Below are 23,557 nucleotides of genomic sequence, written 5' to 3' on the forward strand. Positions count from 1 at the left end.
TCTTCCCTATAACCGATGTTAAGCTAATTGGGCGATAGTTTGAAGCAACTGACCTGTCCCCCTTTTTAAAAATCGGCGTCACATTAGCTACTTTCCATTGGCTCGGCACATAGCCAGTATTTACCGATATCTTAAAGATGTCGGTTAGTGGGTCACTGATTATATCACCTAATTTAAGAATATGACCCTTTGAGTATGCCCTCGCCGTCACAGGTTTGGACTAGGCATCTTTACAGTAGGTTATTCCAGCCACTCGTTGGAAAAAGTTAGAAGAGGCGGAATCACTGCATGTTTCAGTTCACTTCTGGTTGAGAGGATTGAACCGCGCACCTCAACATATATTATTATACTTCTTCTGAGACTTACTTGAATATTAGCTAGTTTTGGAGTTACTTAAATGCTTTTGTCTGAACTTGAGATTTTGTAAACGCCTTATTGGACGAGGGAGACGGGGGGGTGGGGGGAGAGAGAGAGAGAGAGAGAGAGAGAGAGAGAGAGAGAGAGAGAGAGAGAGAGAGAGAGAGAGAGAGAGAGAGAGAGAGAGAGAGAGAGAGAGAGAGAGAGATACACAAAAGTGGACCGTGAAGAAAAAACAACAGCTATCGTATTAATAGTGTGTGTGTGTGTGTGTGTGTGTGTGTGTGTGTGTGTGTGTGTGTGTGTGTGTTCATCATAGCCACACTCCTTTGTTCCTTACGAGCAGAGAGAAGACTGAAGCCGCTTCCACTTCAGCCTGGAGGAGGAGGAGGAGGAGGTGGAGGAGGAGGAGGGGGAGGAGAGAAGAGGCAAGAGGGAGGAGTAGGCGATGAAGTAGTAGTAGTAATAGAAGTAGTAGTAGTAGAAGAGGCAAGATGGGGGAGGAAGAGGAGTTGAGAGAGGAGGCAAGGAGGGAAGGAGAGGGAGGGGAGAAAGGGAGGAGGGAGAAGATAGGAGGAGTGAGTTGCCCTTTCCTCCGGCGGGGATTGCCAGCGCCTCACCTCCTCGTTGACTCAATCTAAAAGTAGTTCGAGCATCATTACCTCCCACCTTGTTACCTGGCCCGCCTCATTCCGCATGATTAGTCGCCCGTTTGCAATCCTCGTGTCTAATTGGTCGTCGGCCGGGTCGTTCCCTGAGGCAACTAATCATTCCGAGACATTAAAGACCTATAGACCTGTTAAGAGCATCTTTTCCCGTCTAACAAGAAGCTTCCTTACTTGTATTTGTTTGAAACATTATGGTATTTGGGTCGTTATCATTCGATATCTATCATATCATCCTGTTAACTTGAGCAGATTACCAACACCAACAAAACAGCACCAACACAGGCCCCGTCTCCTCCCTTATAAGAGACTGCAGTGCCTCCGTGACCATCACAAGCTGTTTTCTTTCAGGCAGAGATCCATCGGCCACTGCTGCTGCTGTTGCCGTTGTTGTTGCTGCTACCGATGCCCACCATGGATCAATCCCTATCGGTGCCGTCCGAGGTGCGGGTGACGCGCCCCACCCTCACTGTGCCCCGCCGCTCCCACCTGTACGACTACTGCCCCGAGGAACGCCCAGGTGGGTTGTGTGGCGTGACCGTCAGTACGGAAGTGGTGAGCGGGAAGAATGACTTAGTTAATGAAGAACAAGTACTTTATATTGCAGGTGTGTGTGTGTGTGTGTGTGTGTGTGTGTGTGTGTGTGTGTGTGTGTGTGTGTGTGTGTGTGTGTGTGTGTGAGAGAGAGAGAGAGAGAGAGAGAGAGAGAGAGAGAGAGAGAGAGAGAGAGAGAGAGAGAGAGAGAGAGAGAGAGAGAGAGAGAGAGAGAGAGAGAGAGAGAGAGAGAGAGAGAGAGAGAGAGAGAGAGAGAGAGAGAGAGAGAGAGAGAGAGAGAGAGAGAGAGAGAGAGAGAGAGAGAGAGAGAGAGAGAGAGAGAGAGAGAGAGAGAGAGAGAGAGAGAGAGAGAGAGAGAGATGACGTGGTGGTGTTGAGGTGAGTGTGGTGTGAGCGCCTGGCAGAGAGATCAGAGAAGGATTATTCATACAGAGGCAAGGAGGGATGGTGGGCGGGTCTGAGGGACAGTCTTATGTTCCAGGTCTGCGGAAGAGGCTACAGAAGCGGGTGCAGGCGTGTGGCAGGTGCTCCCGTCTGCCCATCCTCGACTGGCTCTTCAAGTACAATCCCCGCCAGGCCTTCCTTGGGGACCTCATCGCCGGCCTCACCGTCGGCGTGATGAGCACCCCGCAAGGTGAGAGTCACGCCCTCTGATGCTTCACACTTTATGTACACGAAAATAACTGGCGAAGGAAATACCATCAGATGGTGGCTGCTACTGTGGCGTGTGGCCTGCCGCGGAATCCGTATAATCTACGCTTGTAGTGACCTGATCTGATCACCGAGACTTCAGCTGATGGAATCTTCCACTTATATTTAGTCATTTTTAATATTTTCTTTTGTCGGATTAAATGAATAGTAAGCGTGGATTAGCGACAGGAAACAGAGGGTGACCATTAACGGTAAGAAATCCGAATGGGGTAGTGTTACCAGTGGGGTTCCTCAAGGTTCAGTGCCCGCTTTTATTCATTATCTACATCAATGACATAGACAATGGGATAACTAGTGACATAGGTTAATTTGCGGATGACACCAAAATAGGACGCACTATTAGGACAGGGGAGGATGCTAGAGCACTGCAGGAGGACCTCAACAAACTGTCAGCTTAGTCAGAGAAATGGCAGATGAATTTTAACATCACCAAGTGTAGCGTACTAAGTGTAGGAACACGCAACCCATTACACGGGTATAGTTTAGACTCCACAGCGATAGGCAGGTCTGAGTGTGAAAGGGATCTGGGGGTGTTAATGAACTCTGACCTAAAACTAAGGAAGCAATGCATTAGTGCGAGGAATAGGGCTAACAGGGTATTAGGCTTTATTATTAACAGGACGGTAACCAACAAAAGTGCAGAGTTCATCCTCAGACTCTATTTAGCGTTAGTTAGGCCACACTTAGATTATGCTGTCCAGTTTTGGTGCCCACACTACAAAATGGACATCATCTTGCTAGAATAAGTTCAGAGGAGGATGACCAAGATGATTCAGGGGCTTAGGAACCTCCCATATCAAGATAGGCTGAAACATCTCACTTGCATTCTCTAGAAAGACGAATAGTGCGGGGAGATCTGATAGAAGTATTCAAGTGGGTCAAGGGTTACAACAAAATCGATATAAGTACAGTACTGAGAATTAGCCAGCAGGATAGATCACGCAGTAATGGATTTAAATAAGAAAAGTATAGATTTAAGAGGGAAATAGGCAGGTGTGTAGGCCATTCGGTCTCTTGCAGTCTCCCTATGTTCTTATGTTCTTATGTTAAGTGACCCTACAAACGCCTTTGTGTTACAATGGAACGCACGCACCAGACACTTTCAGGATGTGCAGTCCACCACATCCACCAGCAAGGGAGTGAGGGGCATGTCACACCATCCAGCTATGCCTCAACTCGCACCCTTTCTAACCCCTCCCCTTCCCCTTACCGCAGGGATGGGCTACGCCTTAATGGCCGACCTGCCCCCCATTATGGGCATCTACGCCAGCATCTTCTCCTCGCTGATCTACATGTTCCTGGGCACGTCAAGCCACGTCTCCCTCGGTGAGTAGTGACGCGATTCATTTCTGTCAGCACGAAGCACAGTGATGCTCTCCGCCAGGAGGCGCGGCTCATTGACGTAGCGCAACATGCAGCTCCTTCGTGGGCAGAGTGTCCATGTGTGAGCATTTAGTGGTCGATTTTCCATCAATGTGAGTCATTGAGTAGCGCATGGCTCCGTCAGGGCTGTCGGCGTCCCTGTGCATGCTGACTGGGAAGGTGGTGGCGGACCTGGCCACCCTCGACGCTCCGCCCACAGCCAACGCCACGGACTTCTACTCCACCTCCACCGCACCGCAGAGCCCCGGGGACTTCACTACTTATCACTTCAGCGACTACGCCGACTTCAACACCACCGCCGACCCGACCTACAGCCCCATCCAGGTGGCTTCAGCGCTGGTCATCATCGTTGGGGTGTGGCAGGTGATTGCCTTACCTGACCCATACTCGTCCTCGACCCCCCCCCCCCCTCTCTCTCTCTCTCTCTCTCTCTCTCTCTCTCTCTCTCTCTCTCTCTCTCTCTCTCTCTCTCTCTCTCACACACACACACACACACATACACCCATGAAAATAATCTACGAATGTGTTACTACTGAGAATTTTCACCAGCACGATCTGATATGGCCTTGTTAGAAAATGAGTGTTGGTGAATGAGCGTCCGCGATGCTGGGAGTCATCACTCCCGCCTATCCCGCAGGTGATGATGGGCGTGTTCCAGCTCGGGGAGGTGTCCACTATCCTGCTCTCAGAAATGGTCATCTCGGGCTTCACCACCGGCGTCGCTTTCCATGTCCTCACCTCTCAGGCCAAGAACTTGCTGGGCATCGCTGTGCCACGCTACTCCGGCCCCTTCAAGGCCTTCTTCGTAAGTGCAGCCGACACTTTGACCTTTGATAGTACTAGCAACGGGGGTGGCTGGCGAGAGGAGGGAGCGGGCAAGAAAGGCGACAGTAAGGGGTGATTAGTTCATGACAACAGAAATGACGGGGCTGGTTGGCTGGGGGTGGATGTGGGGTTGACGGGGCATGTGACAGTAAAAGGGGGAGGAGGAGGGAAAATATTGGGAAAATGAAAAGTAGGTAAACGAGGCTAATGAAAGAGTTTTTTCCCCAGACATACCGAGACCTGTTCAAGAATCTGTTAAACGCCAACCCGGCGGCGGTGGTGGTGTCGGCGATCTGCATGGTGGTGCTGGTTGTCAACAACGAGGTGATCAAGGTGAGCGGCTGTGCAGGGGTGACTTGAGGGGAGGGTCAGGGGGGTAAGGCGGCAGTCACATGTATTATAGCGTGTGTCTGCCTTCTGCCTTACGTCTAGGTCATAGTAATATAAGTAAAGATAGTCATACAATACAAAGGGTAATGCAATACAACACATCAAAACACGTCACATAAAAAACAACGACAACAACTGAGATGTAGAAGTATTGCAAAATCCAAGACTATTGCAGCTTTGGCAGCGGCGATATGCCGATTACACTTTAAAATAAATTGCTAATAAAGTTGATAGAAGCCATTCTGTTTATATATGCTATTCTAGTTGGAATGATAATACAACTTTCCGTAAATAGTGCTGATCTTAATGATGTAGATTTGCTGATAAACGAAGACCGGATTCAGACTTTCCATGCACCCTCAGCGGCCACAAACAAGTCTGGACTCACTCAAAAGCTGGATTAGGGTTTTGCGGACGAGGCTAATGAATACTCTGGCGCGAAACATTAATGAGTCAGCGCTCCCCTAATACCCCGTCCCGCCGCAGCCCAAGATGCGGAAGGTGAGCCGCATCCCTCTGCCCATCGAGCTGCTGGTGGTGGGCGTGGGCACGCTGGCCAGCTACCTGCTCAACATGAAGGACAACAATAACATTGCGGTCATCGGCCACGTGCCCAAAGGGTGAGTCACGCAACGTTCGTCTTTTGTTGATCAGATAGACAGCAACAACTTACCGCAGAGCATATACATTTATTGAGCTTACATGTACCCTTCGTTCAATGTGGTGATAATACAATGGCTAGAGGAAAATATAACAAGAATTCTACAAAAAAAAAAAAAGCAAAATAACAAACGAAACCTACGGGTCTGATATTAGAAAAGTAAATCTAATGTGCAGCAGACAGGTCTAGTTCCCGTAAGGCTTTAAATGGCTACCTGTCTGTATCTCAATCATCTAGGTAGGATCGAATATGCTCCTTGACAGACTAAGGAGCCGCCTCTAACTTTCGCCCCGCTTCGCCAGGTTCCCCAAGCCGTCCATGCCCCTCCTCGAGCTGGCCCCAAGCATGCTTCTGGACACCTTCCTCGTCGCGGTGATCGGCTACACGTTGGCTATTTCCATGACAAAGATCATCGCCAAGAAAAAAGGCTACACGATCGACCCCACCCAGGAGATGTACGCCCAGGTAAGCCATGCAGCCGTCCCCCAACGCCGCCATCACGAGTGTTATTTCAGACACGCCCAAGTAAAGCCGGCGGTTCTTCTCGTAATGGTCTCTATTTACTGTGATAACTCTGAAAAAACAGCAGACGTCGCAAACTGACATTTTATATAAAGATAAAACTTTTTTTTATCTTATACTGTCGTCACTTAAACAAGAATAAAAACGTTCGGAAACTCAAGGTTTGGCGCAGTCTTCAGCCCCAATGGTTTTGTTGACATCTGTCCCCCTACACAGGGCTTCATCAACTTGTTCGGGTCGTTCTTCTCCTGCGCACCCATGTCCGTGTTGCTGTCAAGGTCGATGGTTCAGGAGGCGGCGGGCGGCGTCACCAACATCACCTGCTTCTTCACCAGCGGCCTCCTGATCGCAGTGCTCTACTCCATTGGGCAACTCTTTGAGTCGCTCCCCATCGTAAGTCACTGGATATCCCTACTGTTTGCCAGCACTCATGAATACTGAGAAGAGGTGACGTTATGTACACTGAGGCTTGCCAGTATATTATGTGGCCTCTATCCATAGCGTTAGTCATTTGTTCAAGTTAGCAAAACTAGATGACTAACCTTCCTCCCCCCGGCCTCTGCCTCCCCGGACGGCCCCTTCTCAACCTGCAGTGTGTGCTGTCCTGCATCATCTTGGTGGCGCTCAAGGGAATATTCCTGCAAGTGCACGACCTGTTCAGACTGTGGTTGTCCTCTCGCCCGGACGCCGTCATCTGGCTGGTGAGCTGCCTCATGTCCATGGTGGTGGACCTGGACTACGGGCTGCTGGCGGGCGTGGTCACCTCCCTGATGGTGCTGCTGCTTCGCGCCCAACGGCCGCCCACTGCAAGCCTCGGACACGTGCCCTCAACCGACCTCTACCTTGACCTGGACAGGTACCACAAGGTAAGGCCAAACTTACTGCAGAGCGAGACACTACGTATACGTGCCGCAGGGCTAATGAAGTGTTTTCCACCTGTGCATGTGTTGGGCCAGAGGGAGAAGATTGACCTTAGTCAGTGGAGGACACGGGACGAGTTTACCATCATCAGCTGTCAGCTTTGTGGCCTTAAAGAAACATTTTGCGCCTCCAAGTCAACTTGAGTGTCGGCATGATACTTACTGCGTCCAATCATCTGGCTCCCACTGCGATGTGGTAGTACATGGTAGGAGTCAGTAAGCAATCTTCGCACATTAAGAAGATATAGGCCATACAAGTGTACAGCCCAATGCCTCGTCCTTCCCGCACTCACTGTCTCGCCCTCGTACAGTCACGATCAGCCTTGTCTCCCTTTTGTTTACAGGCGGTGGCGGTGCCCGGCGTAAAGATCTTCCAGTTCGGCGGGCCACTCCACTTCGGCAACGCCCCTTACTTCCGCTCCAGCCTCTTCTCCACAACGGGCCTTGACCTCGACGCCCTCAAGGCTACTAACACTTCCTCCCCCAAGATGGAGGAGCCGCCTACTGACGCTTCCCTGTACAAGGTGCTTCTCTTCCCATCCAGACGAGACTGACTAATCATGCTAGTATAATCTTTGACCTAAAGGTGTAAGTTTTTTTATCTATCTGTCTTGTAAGTAGCTTATTATATAGCATATTAATCTGAGTCTCATATTACTTTTAGGTGGAAAAAAAATGGTTGTCGTTATAATCGGGCCTGAATTGAAGACTACACCGCTCAGCAGTGACAGTGGCGTTAGTCAGGTCACCACGCAGGAAGCCACCAGAGCCTCGCCCTCCACCCCGCGTCTCGCAGAGCGGACTCTGGGGATGATGAACGATGACGCGGCCAGCACCGTATCAGCCAGCCCATCGCTCACAGACATGACAGTGGTTGACGCAGTCAGCACCTTCCCCTTCTTCTCCAGACTCACGGACACAGAAGGGACACTGGTGGCCAACAGTGGCGCCGCCAAGGAGTCCACCTGCATCACGCTGCCGGTAAGTTGTGGACAATGAATGCCTGGCTACCAGTTGAGATTTGGAGTTAAGGATAGACCGAGAATGTTTAGTATGGAAGAAGGGGACAGCTGAGTGTTATCGAAGAACAGGGGATATATAGTAGTTTAAAAGATTGTGTCGAGTTGTCAGGGGCCACACCCCCTCTGTGTGCCCCGCGGGGAGCCAGGTGGTTCGTCGCCGGCTGGCCACCGTCGCCCATCCCGTCGCTAACAATCACCACGTGTTGCAGGTGCCCCGCTGGCTGGTGCTCGACTTTACCCTCGTCAGCTTCGTAGACTCGGCGAGCGCCGCCGTCCTGAAGCAGCTGCACCACGACCTCCAGATCGCCGGGGTCAAGCTGTGCCTCGCCTCAGCCTCAGGTAAGAGACACCAGGAAACGGAATTCTGGAATCTATCAGGGGCTCGACGGACCACACACGGCAGCTCTTGTAAACCTTCTATGTGTTATAAGTTATTACCATCCAAGAAACTGTTCAACTTTCCTCTGAAATATAACAAATTCCACACTGACCACATGGTGCCAAACAAATTCCACTCATCATCAATACAGTTTGTGAAGCCATTTGTGCATGACTATCTCACTGAGCATATTTTTTACATACATTATTGCCTGAAAGTTTTATATGAAATATTTCATTATCACCCTTAATGATAAACAGTTGATCATTATAATTCTGAACAAGTATCTTGGCACTAACACGTGGACAGTCCCCGCGACCTTTGACCCTGACAACCCTCTTTCCTTCACTCCTCCAGACAGGGTACTGCAAGCCCTTGAAAAGTGCGGCGTCCTGCAGGAGATCACCAGTGACCTGATCTTCCACTCCATACATGACGCAGTGGCAGTCATCACCTGCACCAAGGCTCACCAGGCCAATGACCTGCAAAAGTCATAGTCGACGCTAAACACGGACAATAACAGCCGCAACAGCACCACCAATAGAGACAAGAGCCGCCCGACGCGTGCTCGCCGCGTATATAGCTGCAGGGGTGCTGGTCGCTGGACAATGCTCACCCGGATCCCCCTCCCTCCCACTTCGCCGAAGGTCTCCTCGGGGCCGCACAGTCTCCCGATAACTCATCTTGAGCTCGTCGTCACTCTACAATAACTTATTCACCCTCATTTACGTGGCTTTTTCCTGGGTACAAACAGCCCACACTTGAGTATCGGCCAGCGCCGCTTGTCTAACGTGGATTTACTCTTCAAAATACTTTTAAACCTTTCAGGGCATCCACTGACCTGTCGTGTTGTTTGCATCGCTGTGAACATTTATTGAGACCACTGTGTAACACTGCTAACCCACCAGCCTTCTTTATACAGGAGCGTAATGTAGTGCGAGAGAATAAAACTTCGCCATAATTTCATGTATATACATAGATGCACTAAGGCTATTAGAGCAAAGTGACCAGGAAAAATGTAAATGGAAGGCAGTTTTTTTATATTTTAAGTGGAATGTAACGGGCTTGTCGGGGGGCGTTTAAAGGGTGTTGATTAAGACTTCAGCTTCCTTAAGGCGAATTATATTCGTAGCCTTTAGGTACAAGAAGCGTCGGAGCGAGAGCGACTGTCGTTGTGTGTCAGTCGGACTCTCGTGAAGGAGTGGCGAGTTACAGGTTGGAAAATAATTGTTACAATTGGTCACGTATGTCAAGGTGACCTCCGCGCACCATCGGAGTGCGAAGTATACAAAACTGAGACGGTAAACACTGACGGACGACATTCCTATAAGGTGGCGTGATCTATCTGTCGTGTTTTTTTTCCATTGACAATTGTATGCCTAATTCGTGGTGATATTAAATAATAATAATACATTGATATCCTACTAAAACACTGCTCGGTCAACTACCAGTGATCGCGACCTCGCGATATACAAAAATCTAAATAGCAGTCTAGTTACCATGAACATACATAGTGGGAGATTGTCAAGCAGACTGCCTATGATACAATTACATTAAAACATTGGCTATGTAAGAACAGATGTGGAGTTATAATATAAATAGTGAGAGGTAAAACACAACGTGTGTGACATGAAACATAAGAAACCTCTCAAAAGATAAATATAAGGACACATGTATAAGAAGCTATCAACTGGCATAGTTACAGACAATGAAACGTTGATCTATCTCTTAAAAAAAAAATACAGTAGTGAAACACAGTACAATGTTAAGTATAGGAGCATATGTTGATAGCTGGAAATATGAACCAATAAACGGAACGTATATGAATTAATAGTTTGCGTCGAAACCCGAAAGGCAAGAAAGAATGGCTAGCAAAGTGCCTTTATAAACACTGTGGTATTTTAAGTGGGTATACCATTGAAGCTCGCGTTTTCTCTCGAGCGGTGAAAAAAAAAACAGAGGCAGGGCACACTGCTGAAGATTAACTTTGATCAGGGAAATCACACTATACTCAATATACTCGCTAGCAAACAATAAGAAAGTATCAATATCGTATGCGAATGAACGTTACTCTCACAATTATGACTGATTAACAGTGTTAGGAACACAGAAATAAAAAAAATCGTGCCTCTGCACGGATAATAATGAAAATAAGCCGAGTCGGCATATTTGGACAAGGGAATATCCACAAATACCAAGATTAATCAGCTGATGTAGTAGAGAGGGCGACGGCTTGTGATGCCCTGGGGTACATGCAGTCGTTGTAGGCGCGTCAGGGAACCTCGGCTGCGGCCACAGCAGCGGTGAGAGGTGAGGGATGGGCTGACATCGGAAGACTCGCAAAGGAGGTTGAAAAACTGCTGACCCACCAATTTGAGCGGCCGCGGATGGGAGCCGGTACACTGCCGCCAGACGTATGATTGCCGCGTCGTCCTTGTTATAGTAAGAGATGGGCGGCGGTGGCAGATAAGACGACTTGGGTGTGTAACCTCTTGAAAAGACGCCTTGCAAGAAACGGTAGTGGGAACAGCTTGCAGTCACCGGGAGATGGCCGCGGGTACCCTTGCTGACTGTTTGCCGGAAGAGGTTTGGGCCGATGCTCCCGGCAGCGGCGGTATTGCCGCCAGCTGTGGAGCGAGGGGCATGTGGGGTGTCCCAAGGTTAGCGGGGCGTGCCTCCTCGTTGCTGGTGTGAATACTTCTGCCGTATCGCGGAGTGACTTGCAGTGTTGGTAGCAGTGCTGGCTTGAAGTGGGGGAGCGGCTTGTAGATTGTGGCTCTCGCTTTCGGCTGCCTAGGCCTGTGGGTGTGCTCGGGGCTTGTAGGCTTGACGCCTGTAGAGTTGCTTGAAGCTGGTGTTCTCTGGGCTTGTAAGCTGGACGCCTGTAGAGCTGCTTGTAGCCGGCGCCTGGTGAGTTGCTTGTAGCCGGCGCCTTGTGAGGTGCTTGTGGCTGGCGCCTTGTGAGTTGCTTGTAGCCGGCGCCCTGTGAGGTGCTTGTAGCTGGCGCCTTGTGAGTTGCTTGCAGCTGGCACCTTGTGAGATGCCGCGGACGGCTGGTGCGTTGCCGCGGACGGCAGGTGCGTTGCCGCGGATGGCAGGTGCGTTGCCGCGGACGGCAGGTGCGTTGACTCCTTCTTCCCTTGTACGCCTGTCACCGGAGTTTGTTGGTGAGATCTCGTGGCTTGGAGGAGAACGAGGCAGCGAAGGCACAGGTGCAGGGTGACCGCTGCCAACCAAATGTAACGGGCTTGTCGGGGGGCGTTTAAAGGGTGTTGATTAAGACCTCAGCTTCCTTAAGGCGAATTATATTCGTAGCCTTTATGTACAAGAAGCGTCGGAGCGAGAGCGACTGTCGTTGTGTGTCAGTCGGACTCTCGTGAAGGAGTGGCGAGTTACAGGTTGGAAAATAATTGTTACAATTGGTCACGTATGTCAAGGTGACCTCCGCGCACCATCGGAGTGCGAAGTATACAAAACTGAGACGGTAAACACTGACGGACGACATTCCTATAAGGTGGCGTGATCTATCTGTCGTGGGTTTTTCCATTGACAATTGTATGCCTAATTCGTGGCCTCTGGAAATATTTACTGTGAGCGCCGCAAGAGATTGTGAATGTGAACCTTACGAAATCTAATATGATGTCACGCACTCATCGGCGTTTGCTACCGAGTTCCTGTTATGGAAGACGTAGCGAACAGATAGACGGATAAAGCTAAACAGATGCATAGATAGATAATATATAGATAGATAGATAGATACATTCATAGATCGAAAGTTAGATAGATAAACATACAGATAAACACCCCAAAACCCATCCCCCATCACCCCACCTCCATAACCAAACCCATCACCAACTCTTCTCCTTCCTACACCCCTATCCACCACTCCCTTCCCCTTCCCATCCTCAACTACCCATCAGGCAGCCAGGTCAACCATTAAAGCTTCCCCCCTACGCACGCAGAAGTCCCCCTCAATGAATAATCAATGCTATATAAGTTCACGTCATCTCTCACTGAGCCCTGAACAAAACACTAGGGAGCTACGACGCGCCGATTGACTTCTATTTTCATCCAGGCGAGGATCAGACTGGAAGGAAGTAGAAAGAGGTGACTGACAAACAGCATGTAGTAATAAGTGGTGTAGGTCCATAATCTTAGACATTGCGAGGCTTACACGAGTATCCACATTTGATAAGGCTTTCGTAGAGGCTGTGAGTGCATGGCTAGTTTGATGAGCCTGGTAATAGTCTGACATCATCACCTCTACCTCCTGCTTATATATACATGTCAAAGATGCTAAACGGTCATGCACATGATCATCATCATCATCATCGGTGAAGGTGACGTGACTGACTGACTGCACAACTTGGGTGAATGAGGAAGATCAAGACAATAAAGAAAGATTTACCTCACAGCGACGAGAAATTAAAAGAAAAGTTACGAGCAACACGATTTTGTCACTTCTGTTCATGACCGTTGAAAGAAAGTTCGGCACATCCTCTTAATGCACAACCACGGCTTTTCTCACTTCTCTCCCTGACTGCTCAAAAATATATATATAGCAAGCCAATGTCACCAGGTCACACTGACGGAACGCCTGACAAAACTGTTTATCTTTATACAGCTAGCATTATTTACTCGCGATTAGATTATAGAAGGAAAAATATTTAGTGCCTCAAGCCTGTATGAAAACCATGTAAGATAGCAGAGATAGACGGATAGATAGACAGAGAGAGAGAGAGAGAGAGAGAGAGAGAGAGAGAGAGAGAGAGAGAGAGAGAGAGAGAGAGAGAGAGAGAGAGAGAGAGAGAGAGAGAGAGAGAGAGTGTCTGCTTTGGGCTTGATAGGTTAAGTTAGGTCAAGTTTAGGTCATCTTCAAACACAGGACAGCCAGCACCTTAGGGTATAAATCAACACAGAATGACCTCACTTTGTTGTATAAAATGTCTTGTTAGTAGGGAAGCATGTATGATTTTTCTGAGTCAAGACCTGTAGTAACTGTTTAGGGTTTTGTTAGGTTAGCTAAATTTAGGGTATCTTGAAGCACATGACAGCCAGCACCTTAGGGTATAAATCAACACAGAATGACCTCACTTTGCTGTATAGAAAGTCTCATTAGCAAGGAAGCATAGATGAATTTTCTGAGTCAAGACCTGTAGTAACTGTTTATGGCTTTGTTAGGGTTGGTTAAATTTAGGGTATCTTCTAACACATGACAGCCAGCACCTTATGGTATAAATCAACACAGAATGACCTCACTGTGTTGCATAGGAAGTCTCATTAGCAAGGAAGCATAGATGAATTTTCTGAGTCAAGACCTGTAGTAACTGTTTAGGGTTTTGTTACTTTGAAGTTTTAGTATGTTGTTTGTAGGTGTAAAGGTATGATATTCTGTGAATTTCATTAAATTCGGGTGAGGTTTAGGAGAGACTCAAACAAAGCGTATTTTTCTTTTTTTTGTTTCATACTTTATTTTTCAGTTAATCGCCTTGAAAAAAATACCATAGAAACTTTGTTTACCTATCTACATTTCCCAGCTAGAAAATTTAAGATTTTTTGTTTTGTTTTCGAAAAAAAATGTTTAAATTTTTGGTAACCTATAATTTTCTCCACTGTGTCCCGTTTTCTTTTGACGTTTTTAGAAATTTTATAGCGGGCAAAAATTGTCCTTTAGTTGTAGTTTCAAATGATACCTAACAAAAGTCGATGAGACTTTTTACCAATTTTGTGAAATTTTTTGAAGTGTAAAAAACTACTTTTCGAGATATTGTCTCCTACATTTTTTTTTCCATTTCACCCTTGTCCTACCATTTGTACTTATTTGATTGGCATGAAATTTTCACAGATGATTGTATATACCTTGTTAACTTACCTCAGAATAATAAGGCCTGGGGGCAGGGCATGTAGTGTGTCGGTATGATATCACGGTACGGTACGGTTATTTTAGTGCCAGAAGTACGTTTTTTGTAACGGTTCGATATACAGGTAACTCTGGATTTATGCGAGTATTGTGAAGAGGTCATTGCGTAAATCCAAAACAATGTAGTAAATCCAACAAGAGGTATGTTTGTACCTCTATTGCCTACTGTATCAAACTGACTCCTCTCTCGTGGTTCCTCCTCTGGCTGCCCTTCCCCTCGTGGTAGTACAGCAGCGAGGGTGTTGTTGTTGTTGTTGTTGTTGAGTAGCGTGGGTACTGTATTGCTGTTCAAGTGGCGCGCGGGAAGAACTGAGCTCACCTGTGTGGCCGCGGCGCCGTGTGAATCCAGTTGCATGAGACACCTGGTGGCCACTCCATAAAATATCGCGTATAAATGAAAAAACGTGTAAAGTAAACATTTATTTGGATTTTGGACCCCACGTTAGTTCAAAAACGCGTAAACCAAACTTGCGTAAATCGAGAGTTATCTGTATCACGGTACGGTGCGGTTATTTTAGTGCCAGAAGTACGTTTCTTTGTAACGGTTTGATATGTTTCCTCAAGTCCGGTACGGCAGGAAAGTACAGTGGACGCCAGAGTGACTTATTTCTCGCAACACTACCGCCCTGTCATGTCTTGCGCCGTGTATTTCCACCGCCAAACACCAGGGGGCTTCGTGGTGCAGTGGTTAGCACACTCGACTCACAGCCGAGAGAGCCCGGGTTCGATTCCCGGGCGGAGTGGAAAAATTTGGGCGGCTTTTCTGATACCCTACGCCCCTGTCCACCCAGCAGCGAATGGGTACCAGGTATTAATCGAGGGTTGTGTCCCGTCTCCTGGGGTCCGTTCCCTTATCCTATAATTCCTTCCCTTTCTGTCTCTCTCCGGCATATGACCACAGATGTTGCACCGACTAAACCAAACTTTCCAACTTTTGTTCCTGTAACAATACAACCCCCCACAGGCCCCACTGGCAGCCTCAGTGCCTCGCAGTCCGTTGCCAGGTGTGCTGTGCGGCCATACAGACAACGTGCACACAACACACACAAGAAAGAAATATATATACGTACGTTTATTGGTTCGTCGGTGTTATTGTAGGTTTTTTTTCGGCACTTATTACGGACTTGTGGCATTAACGGACAAAGGTCCCCCAATTAGTGCGTTATGTCGAGGGTTCACTGCACTAAATAAAGTGCTAATGTAATACTTAAGCCATGTATATACACAAACTAAACATTATTTAAGATATTTACACCAGAATGGAATGAAAGTGTGTGTGTGTGTGTGTGTGTGTGTGTGTGTGTGTGTGTGTGTGTGTGTGTGTATTTACCTAGTTGTGAAATACAGGAAAGGAGCTTTACTAGGCTCGTGCTGTCCCGTCTCCATAACGCTTATTATTTAAATTCATGAATCGTTCATGCACACACAGTCTCCTTGTCATGTCCGTTCCATGTTATGCTTCTGTATGGAAAACTGTATTTCTTGATGTCTCTCCTACAGTCGCTCTTCTTCAATTTCTTACCATTGCCTCTTGTCACAGTTCTGTCACGCACCACTAGGTCTTCCCTGTCCAATTTCTCCAGTCCCTCTTGTATCCTGTACAATGCTATTAGGTCCCCTCTCTCTCATCTGCTCTCCAGTGTTGTTAGTCCCTATTTCTCCAGTCTTGCTTCATAAGTATGTTCTCTCAGAGTTTTCGGTAATTTAGTCACTGCTTCTTGTATTCTTTCCAACTATCTAATTTCTTTCTTCAATCTAGGTGACCACACTAATGCTGCATATTCCAGTCTTGGACGTATAGTGTATGTGTGTGTGTGTGTGTGTGTGTGTGTGTGTGTGTGTGTGTGTGTGTGTGTGTGTGTGTGTGTGTGTGTGTGTGCTAGAGCTTTGAGATTTGGTACACATGTGCGTGAATCTTCCCTCTATACGCACACAGACTTTGAGAGTTCTAAATTAAACAAAGAAAGAGTTAGAACCCAAAACATAAAGCAACCTAGCATGGAGAGGCATTTAGCAGATATGATTGTGAAGTCAGAAAAAATGTTATGACAGGATTGCTACTGCTGGTGTTATAGGCGGTGCTCGGAGCGGTGTTATGCATGGCTGTTACAGTGGAAGAGTTGTAGTTTCTTGTGGTAGTTTGCAGTTTGCCATAGCATGAATAGTTACTGAGAAAAATGCATTCAAATTAAAGGTGTAAAAATGTTATGACAGGATTGCTTCTACTGGTGTTACAGGCAGTGCTGGGAACAGTGTTATGGATGGCTGTTACAGTGGAAGAGTTGTAGTTTCTTGTGGTAGTTTGCATTTTGCCATAGTGTTAATAGTTACTGAGAAAAATGCATTCAAATTAAGGGTAAAAAATGTTATGATTGCTTCTACTGGTGTTACAGGCAGTGCTGGGAACAGTGCTATGGATGGCTGTTACAGTGGAAGAGTTGTAGTTTCTTGTGGTAGTTTGCATTTTGCCATAGCGTTAATAGTTACTGAGAAAAATGCATTCAAATTAAGGGTAAAAAATGTTATGATTGCTTCTACTGGTGTTACAGGCAGTGCTGGGAACAGTGTTATGGATGGCTGTTACAGTGAAAGAGTTGTAGTTTCTTGTGGTAGTTTGCATTTTGCCATAGTGCTAATAGTTACTGAGAAAAATGCATTCAAATTAAGGGTAAAAAATGTTATGATTGCTTCTACTGGTGTTACAGGCAGTGCTGGGAACAGTGTTATGGATGGCTGTTACAGTGAAAGAGTTGTACAGGTTGCTATTATAAGGTACTACTACTATCGCTCCTCACATTAACGATTTCTAAAGGTCAGTCGGGTTCTAATGAGTGTTTCCGTAGGTTCATGCCACAGAAGAAGGGTCAAACTAACACCAGGGTCATAAAACTACCCCTGGAAATGCCCGAAACTCGTAAGAAAGCCTGGTCAAATATGTGTTCCCTTAGGTTCACGGTACAGAGGAAGGGTCACACTACCACCAGGGTCACAAAACTACTCCTGGAAATGCCCAAAACTCATAGGAAAGCCTGGTCAAATGTGTGTTTCTTTAGGTTCACGGTACAGAGGGTCACACTACCACCAGGGTCACAAAACTACCCCTGGCAATACCCACAACTCCTTGGAAAGCCTGGTCAAATGTGTGTTTCTTTAGGTTCATGGCACAAAGGAAGGGTCAGACTAACACCAGGGTCACAAAACTATCCCTGGCAATACCCACAACTCGTAGGAAAGCCTGGTCAAATGTGTGTTTCTTTAGGTTCATCGTACAAAGGAAGGGTCAGACTAACACCAGGGTCACAAAACTACCCCTGGAAATGCCCACAACTCCTAGCAAAGCCTGGTCAAATGTGTGTTTCTTTAGGTTCATGGTACAGAGGAAGGGTCAATAAATTACCCCTGGAAATGCCCGAAACTCCTACGAAAGCCTTGTCAAATGAGTGTTCTTGGACGGCGAAATGTCTTATAATACGACCCATTGTAGTGTCTTGTGGTAGTTTGCATTTTGCCATAGTGTTAATAGTTACTGAGAAAACTGCATTCAAATTAAGGGTAAAATATATCTCAACCAATTTTTTTTTCATATATGTGCGTGTGTGTGTTTTGGCTCATGTCTGTGTGTGCGTGTGTGTGTGTGTGTGTGTGTGTGTGTGTTGGCTCATATTTCTGTGTGTGTGTGTGCTTTACAAGTTTTGGATTTGGTGCACATGTGCGTGAATGTCCTTTCTATGCGCACATGAAATTTGATGTTTCTTAATTGAAAAAAAAGAAAAGTTAGAAGCAAAAATATACTACTACTACTACTACTACTACTACTACTACTACCACCACAACTACTACTACTACTACTACTACTGTTACTACTTGCACAGGATGATCAGTGGGCAGCCTGCTTGAGTCAGTAGAGGCAGAGGCGGCAGCAGTCAGCAGGGGGAGGTTTACAGGAACAGAGTCAGCGATGGCCGAGGTTGTTCCGCACAGCACCGTCCAGCCCCCGGTGCTGTGCGCTGTGTGCCCGCCCCACCAGTGCTGCCGTCTGTGAGGTTCTCAGCTCTGCGTGGAGGTACGTAGGAAGTGTTTGCAGAAGAATTGAGATTTCGGAGAAGTTACGTTTTGAGATGAGTTACGTTGTGGTAGGGAGAGCATACAGGTAACTCTCGATTTACGTGAGTATTGTGAAGAGGTCATTGCGTAAATCAAAAACAATGTAAATCCAACAAGAGGTAGGTTTGTACCTTTATTGCCTACTGTATCACTCTGACTCCTCTCCTTCTCGTGGTTCCTCCTCTGGCTGCCTTTCCCCTCGTGGTAACACAGCAGCGAGGGTGTTGTTGTTGTTGAGTTGCGTGGGTACTGTATTGTTGTTCAAGTGGTGCGCGGGAAGAACTGAGCTCAGCTGTGTGGCCGTGTGAGTCCAGTTGCATGAGACATCTGGTGGCCACTCCATAAAATATCGCGTAAAAGTGATTAAGAAAACGTGTAAATTAAACATTTATTTGGATTTTGGACCCCACGTTATTTAAAAAATGCATAAACCAAACTCGCGTAAATCGAGAGTTACATGTATGCTGTATAATTGAGGCTTTACTAAGGCATCACACTCTTTGGATCTCTTCCTTCCCAAGTGTTGATGTCAGCCTTGCATCTTAAATCATTTCTTAATAAAACAATGTTGTGTTTATCCCTCAAACTTAACAGCCAATCATCATTATCTTGTTTACCTTCAATAAATCTCTCCATTTTCTTCCTGATCGCCGGGGGGGGGGGGGGGGGTTCGTGGTGCAGTGGTTAGCACACTCGGCTCACAATCGAGAGAGCCCGGGTTCGATTCCCGGGCGGTGTAAAAATTTGGGCTGCTTTTCCGATACCCTACGCCCCTGTCCACCCAGGTATTAATCGGGGGTTGTGTCCCGTCTCCTGGGGTCTGTTCCCTTCTATAATTCCTTCCCCTCCTGTCTCTCTCTTGCATATGACCACAGATGTTGCACCCACTAAACCAAATTTTCTACTTTCCCTTCTCCTATAATTCCTTCCCCTTCTGTCTCTCTCCGGCATATGACCACAGATGTTGCGCCCACTAAACAAAACTTTCTACTTTCCCTTCTCCTGTAATTCCTTCCCCTTCTGTCTCTCCGGCATATGACCACAGATATTGCGCCACTAAACAAACCTTTCACTGGGAGTGTTCTTACTTCTGCCAGACCTTTTCCCCCCTTGGCCGTGGCACAGAATGTTTCCTTGGAGCCCACAGTCCTTGCAAGTTCCTTCCCTCCCTCTTCCTCCTCCTCTGGTGTCCACTGGTTCCCCTCAAAAGGCTTGGCCACCAACACTGGAAGACTCTTGCCTTCATGACCAGGACGGTGCGGGAGGAAAAATGTAAAGTTGTCCGCTTGTGTTTCATTAATAATAATAATAATAATAATAATAAACTTTTGGTGTCTTCACTAAGGGCCGCTTTCACAGTCACTCTGTTTGTTTTGATCGTTACCAATGGCGGCGATCGACGCTATAGTTTTCCACGTGAAACTGGCCTATGGGGTAGTGGCGGCTGCAGAGGAAGCGAGAGGTGTTGAGAGTGTGTGGCAAGGTGCGGGGCTAGGCTAACCCTGCAGCCGCCACTACCCCATCGGCCAGTTTCACGTGGAAATACTATAGCGGCGATAACAGCCATTGCTAACGATCAAAACAAACAAAACGACTGTGAAAGCGGCCCTTAGCACCACGTCGGGTGCTGGAGGTTGTATTTCAGTTTTCTTTTAATATTTCTAACAAGCTCTTCATTAGTAGTTGCAGGCTCATTAGGTTAGGGTGTGTGTGTGTGTTTACCTAGTTGTAGTCTCACAGGGCTTATGTTCGTGTGGTCCCATCTCCGTATCTGTATTTGTCCAACATCTCCTTATTATTATTTTAAATTTTTTTTTTCATTTTATTTTATTTATTTGTGTGTGTGTGTGTGTGTGTGTGTGTGTGTGTGTGTGTGTGTGTGTGTGTGTGTGTGTCAGCCGCTGATTATAACATAACCTTTTCAGAGTGACTGGCTGGTGCTATCTGGCCCACTCATCTCGGCAAGGGACTGGAGGATGGAACACACACACTCTCTCTCCTGCATCCACACAGTAGTCGGTTCAGTGAAGTTTGCGATGTTACTTTCTTCCTTCCCTTCCCTTCCCTTCCTACATGACAGCCACACACACACACATTGTCAATTATAGTCATCTTTGAGTTAAAAAAAAAAGCATTGGTACACACACACACGTTTGGTTAATACAGAAGAGCAGTGGTTATACTCATTCAACAGCCTTGTCCAGCACACACACAAAATTAACTCATACCAATACAGTACTCATGATTCCCAACACAAGAATACCTAGAGTTGACGCTGTTTGTTGTTGTTGGCGGTCAGGTGGGAAGGGAAGGAAGGGAAGGAAAAGAAAGGAAAAGGAAGGAGGAGAAGGAGAAAGAATACAATAGCTCACTGGTGGACAGGAGAGAGAGAGGAGAAGGAAGAGGAAGAGGAGGAAGAAGAGGAAGAAGAAAAAGAAGAGTAATAGGTTTAAATATATCCATTGTTATATATATTTCCAAACTTTATTAGTCTTATCTTTTATAGAAATACAGAGAGAGAGAGAGAGAGAGAGAGAGAGAGAGAGAGAGAGAGAGAGAGAGAGAGAGAGAGAGAGAGAGAGAGAGAGAGAGAGAGAGAGAGAGAGAGAGTGTTCCATCTCCTCATCTCTCTCCTTCCTTGGCTCAATTAATCTCCCTGAGGGGAAGTACCTGTTCTTGAGCCAGCCCCTGACCTGGCGTAACATTGTGCCTGAGCATACACTGGGGGTGGGTTGTTTCACTCACCGACAGCCTCCATGCATCCTCCCCCCAGGTGATGAGGTGCGTGGGTGTCCCCTTGGTGGTCTCCTCGGCTCACTGGAGGGCTGAGTCTGGTCTCATCTCAGCTCCTTCCCTGCAAGAACCATCACAGAGTTAGTGTGCATGTGTGTGTGTGTGGGTGGGTGCATCAAATTCAACTGCCAATATCTCGGAAAGCACATCAGTTAGGAACACAAGATTCTAACACAAGATGTTCCTAACACTCACCTACAACACCTATAACTGGCAGTGTTCATAACCTTCTAGCTCCTGAGAAATTTGCACTTAACTAAAAGCTTTCCATCAAAATACCACAACTCTAACTGCCAATATCTCGGCAAGCACATCAGTTAGGAACACAAGATTCTAACACAAGATGCTCGTAACACTCACCTACAACACTTATAACTGGCAGTGTTCATAACCTTATAGTTCATGAGAAATTTGCACTGAACTAAAAACTATCCAATATAACTATCCAAAATTCAATGACAACTTCAACTGGAAATATCTCGGCAAGCACATCAGTTAGGAACACAAGATCCTAACACAAGATGCTCGTAACACTCACCTACAACACCTATAACTGGCAGTGCTCATAACCTTATAGTTCATGAGAAATTTGCACTTAACTAAAAACTTTCCAACATAAAAATATCCAAAACTCAATGACAACTTCAACTCTAACTGCCAATATCTCAGAATCCTCGTCAGTTAGGAACACTAAAGGAAGGCAGACGTGGAAAACCTCAGGAAACATTACAGGGAGCTGGACTGGGATGAGCTAATGGGAACAAGTGAAGTGCAAGAAAAGTGTGATATCTTTATGGAGGCGTATAAAACAGGATCAAGAAGTTTGTACCAGAAACAGACCCAAAGAGAAGGGAAAAAGGACTGGTTTAATGCAAGGTGTGCTAAGGCAAAAGAAAAAAAAGAGACAAAGCAAGGAAAAGACTAAAAAGAAATAAAAACCAAAGGAATAAAGAAGATTTTAAGGCAGCGAGAAATGAATACGTGAAAATAAGGAAGGAAGAAGAGAAGGGATATGAAAAGGATATTGTGGAAAAGTGTAAGGAACAACCCAAACTATTTTACAGATTCATAAATGGAAAGATTGAACCAAGAGAAACAATTGATAGACTGAGCGACGGGAGTGTGACAACCGCTGATCCTCAAGACACGGCGGAGTTACTAAACAAAGAGTTCCAGCAAGTTTTTACTAAAGAATCAACGAACCACAAGAAAACAAGACAAATGTTCACATGGAGGAAGTCTCAGTATATAAAGAGGCGGTATATAAACCGTTGGGGGAGCTGGAAGAGAGGAAAGCTGTAGCCAGGTAGGCGGTGGCTGAGTGGTAGCGTGCTGGGCCCACATTCACCGCGTGATGGACGACGCGGGTTCGAATCCCCACGCTACCACCTGGGATTTTTCAGTCACCGCCGAGTGGCTTAAAACTACCTACATGCTGTCTTGAAGACCACCCATCAACCCAGACTCTAGAGGAAACCGTCCAAGTGAATCAAGAAGGAGTTCTGGGGGGCAGCATGAGCCATGAGAAGATGGCGCCACTATAAACACTTGCCTGCGCCATGACGGGCTGGGGCCGAACACCATCCAGGCCCCTCAAGCAAGCCTACCAGCGCTATAGGGATAGACGTAAAAAAAAACAAAAAACAAACAAAAAAAAAAAAAAACTGATGGAGTCTCAGGGTATATCTTAACATTTCTGTTTTTCTATAAATTTATTTCCTTACAATCTTCCCCTTCCCTTAGTTTAGCTGTTCTGTGTGTGTGTGTGTGTGTGTGTGTAGCAGCCACATCACTCACCCGCTGTGGTGTGTCTGTGGGCCTGGCCGAGGGTGCAGGCAGCAGCTGCCTCAGACAAGGGTGCCCTAGCAGGCGGCGTCCAGCAGGCACACGGCCCCTCTCCAGGCCTGTGGGCAGGGCACTCACCCGCAGAGTGCCGGCACCTTCTTCTTCCTCTTCATTAATCCTACGCTACTCACTCTTCATTCATTCTTCTCCAGACCTCTGAGGCCCAGCATGCTTTCCTTCCTCCCTCTCTGGTCTTCCTTCATCTGTGTTCTTCAGTCATTTTCCTCTGGGTGTTTCCGCCAAGAGTGTTCTACGCAGCACACTGCTGTACTGCCTGTGCCTTTATCTCCCCTCAGCCCCAGCACAGTGCTCAGCCTTCCCTGCTGCAGCCACTTGCCCGTCCATCACCCAGCCACTGGCCAACAATACAAGGCTTGACAAGCACCACTGGAGTGTTCCTGCCTTGACCCATTACATATTCTGCCTTCAATTCCCTCGGAGCAGCAGCCCTAACAAGCCATCACAGCTCCCAGGCCGGCACTCTGCCCCAGTGGTCTCTGCCGGG

At 47.0% G+C, this 23,557-nt stretch overlaps 2 protein-coding genes across 2 annotated transcripts; both read left to right on the forward strand.

The window, feature by feature from the left end:
• Positions 1-1,436: 1,436 nt before the first annotated feature.
• Positions 1,437-7,543, forward strand: LOC126991723 (sulfate transporter-like). Its single transcript, XM_050850419.1, has 11 exons — positions 1,437-1,542; positions 2,059-2,211; positions 3,504-3,614; positions 3,796-4,034; positions 4,309-4,476; positions 4,725-4,829; positions 5,373-5,506; positions 5,850-6,012; positions 6,286-6,462; positions 6,663-6,935; positions 7,334-7,543. Exons 1-11 carry the CDS (start codon positions 1,437-1,439, stop codon positions 7,541-7,543), a joined length of 1,839 nt encoding a protein of 612 aa, XP_050706376.1.
• A 120-nt stretch (positions 7,544-7,663) lies between these two features.
• LOC126991720 (uncharacterized) lies at positions 7,664-9,727 on the forward strand. Its single transcript, XM_050850417.1, has 3 exons — positions 7,664-7,970; positions 8,221-8,350; positions 8,748-9,727. Exons 1-3 carry the CDS (start codon positions 7,665-7,667, stop codon positions 8,885-8,887), a joined length of 576 nt encoding a protein of 191 aa, XP_050706374.1. The 5' UTR covers position 7,664; the 3' UTR covers positions 8,888-9,727.
• Positions 9,728-23,557: the final 13,830 nt, after the last annotated feature.

Source organism: Eriocheir sinensis, unplaced genomic scaffold (genome assembly GCF_024679095.1).
Source record: "Eriocheir sinensis breed Jianghai 21 unplaced genomic scaffold, ASM2467909v1 Scaffold328, whole genome shotgun sequence".
NCBI classification, from domain to species: domain Eukaryota; kingdom Metazoa; phylum Arthropoda; class Malacostraca; order Decapoda; family Varunidae; genus Eriocheir; species Eriocheir sinensis.

Bases quoted from the DNA above. Each gene is read 5' to 3' on its own strand.
- LOC126991723 (XM_050850419.1), top strand. From the start codon at position 1,437: ATGGATCAATCCCTATCGGTGCCGTCCGAGGTGCGGGTGACGCGCCCC. The intron at 3,615-3,795 runs GTGAGTAGTGAC...TGGCTCCGTCAG, and splicing joins GTCAAGCCACGTCTCCCTCG to GGCTGTCGGCGTCCCTGTGC. The intron at 5,507-5,849 runs GTGAGTCACGCA...CCGCTTCGCCAG, and splicing joins ATCGGCCACGTGCCCAAAGG to GTTCCCCAAGCCGTCCATGC.
- LOC126991720 (XM_050850417.1), top strand. From the start codon at position 7,665: ATGGTTGTCGTTATAATCGGGCCTGAATTGAAGACTACACCGCTCAGC. The intron at 7,971-8,220 runs GTAAGTTGTGGA...CACGTGTTGCAG, and splicing joins CCACCTGCATCACGCTGCCG to GTGCCCCGCTGGCTGGTGCT. The intron at 8,351-8,747 runs GTAAGAGACACC...TCACTCCTCCAG, and splicing joins GTGCCTCGCCTCAGCCTCAG to ACAGGGTACTGCAAGCCCTT.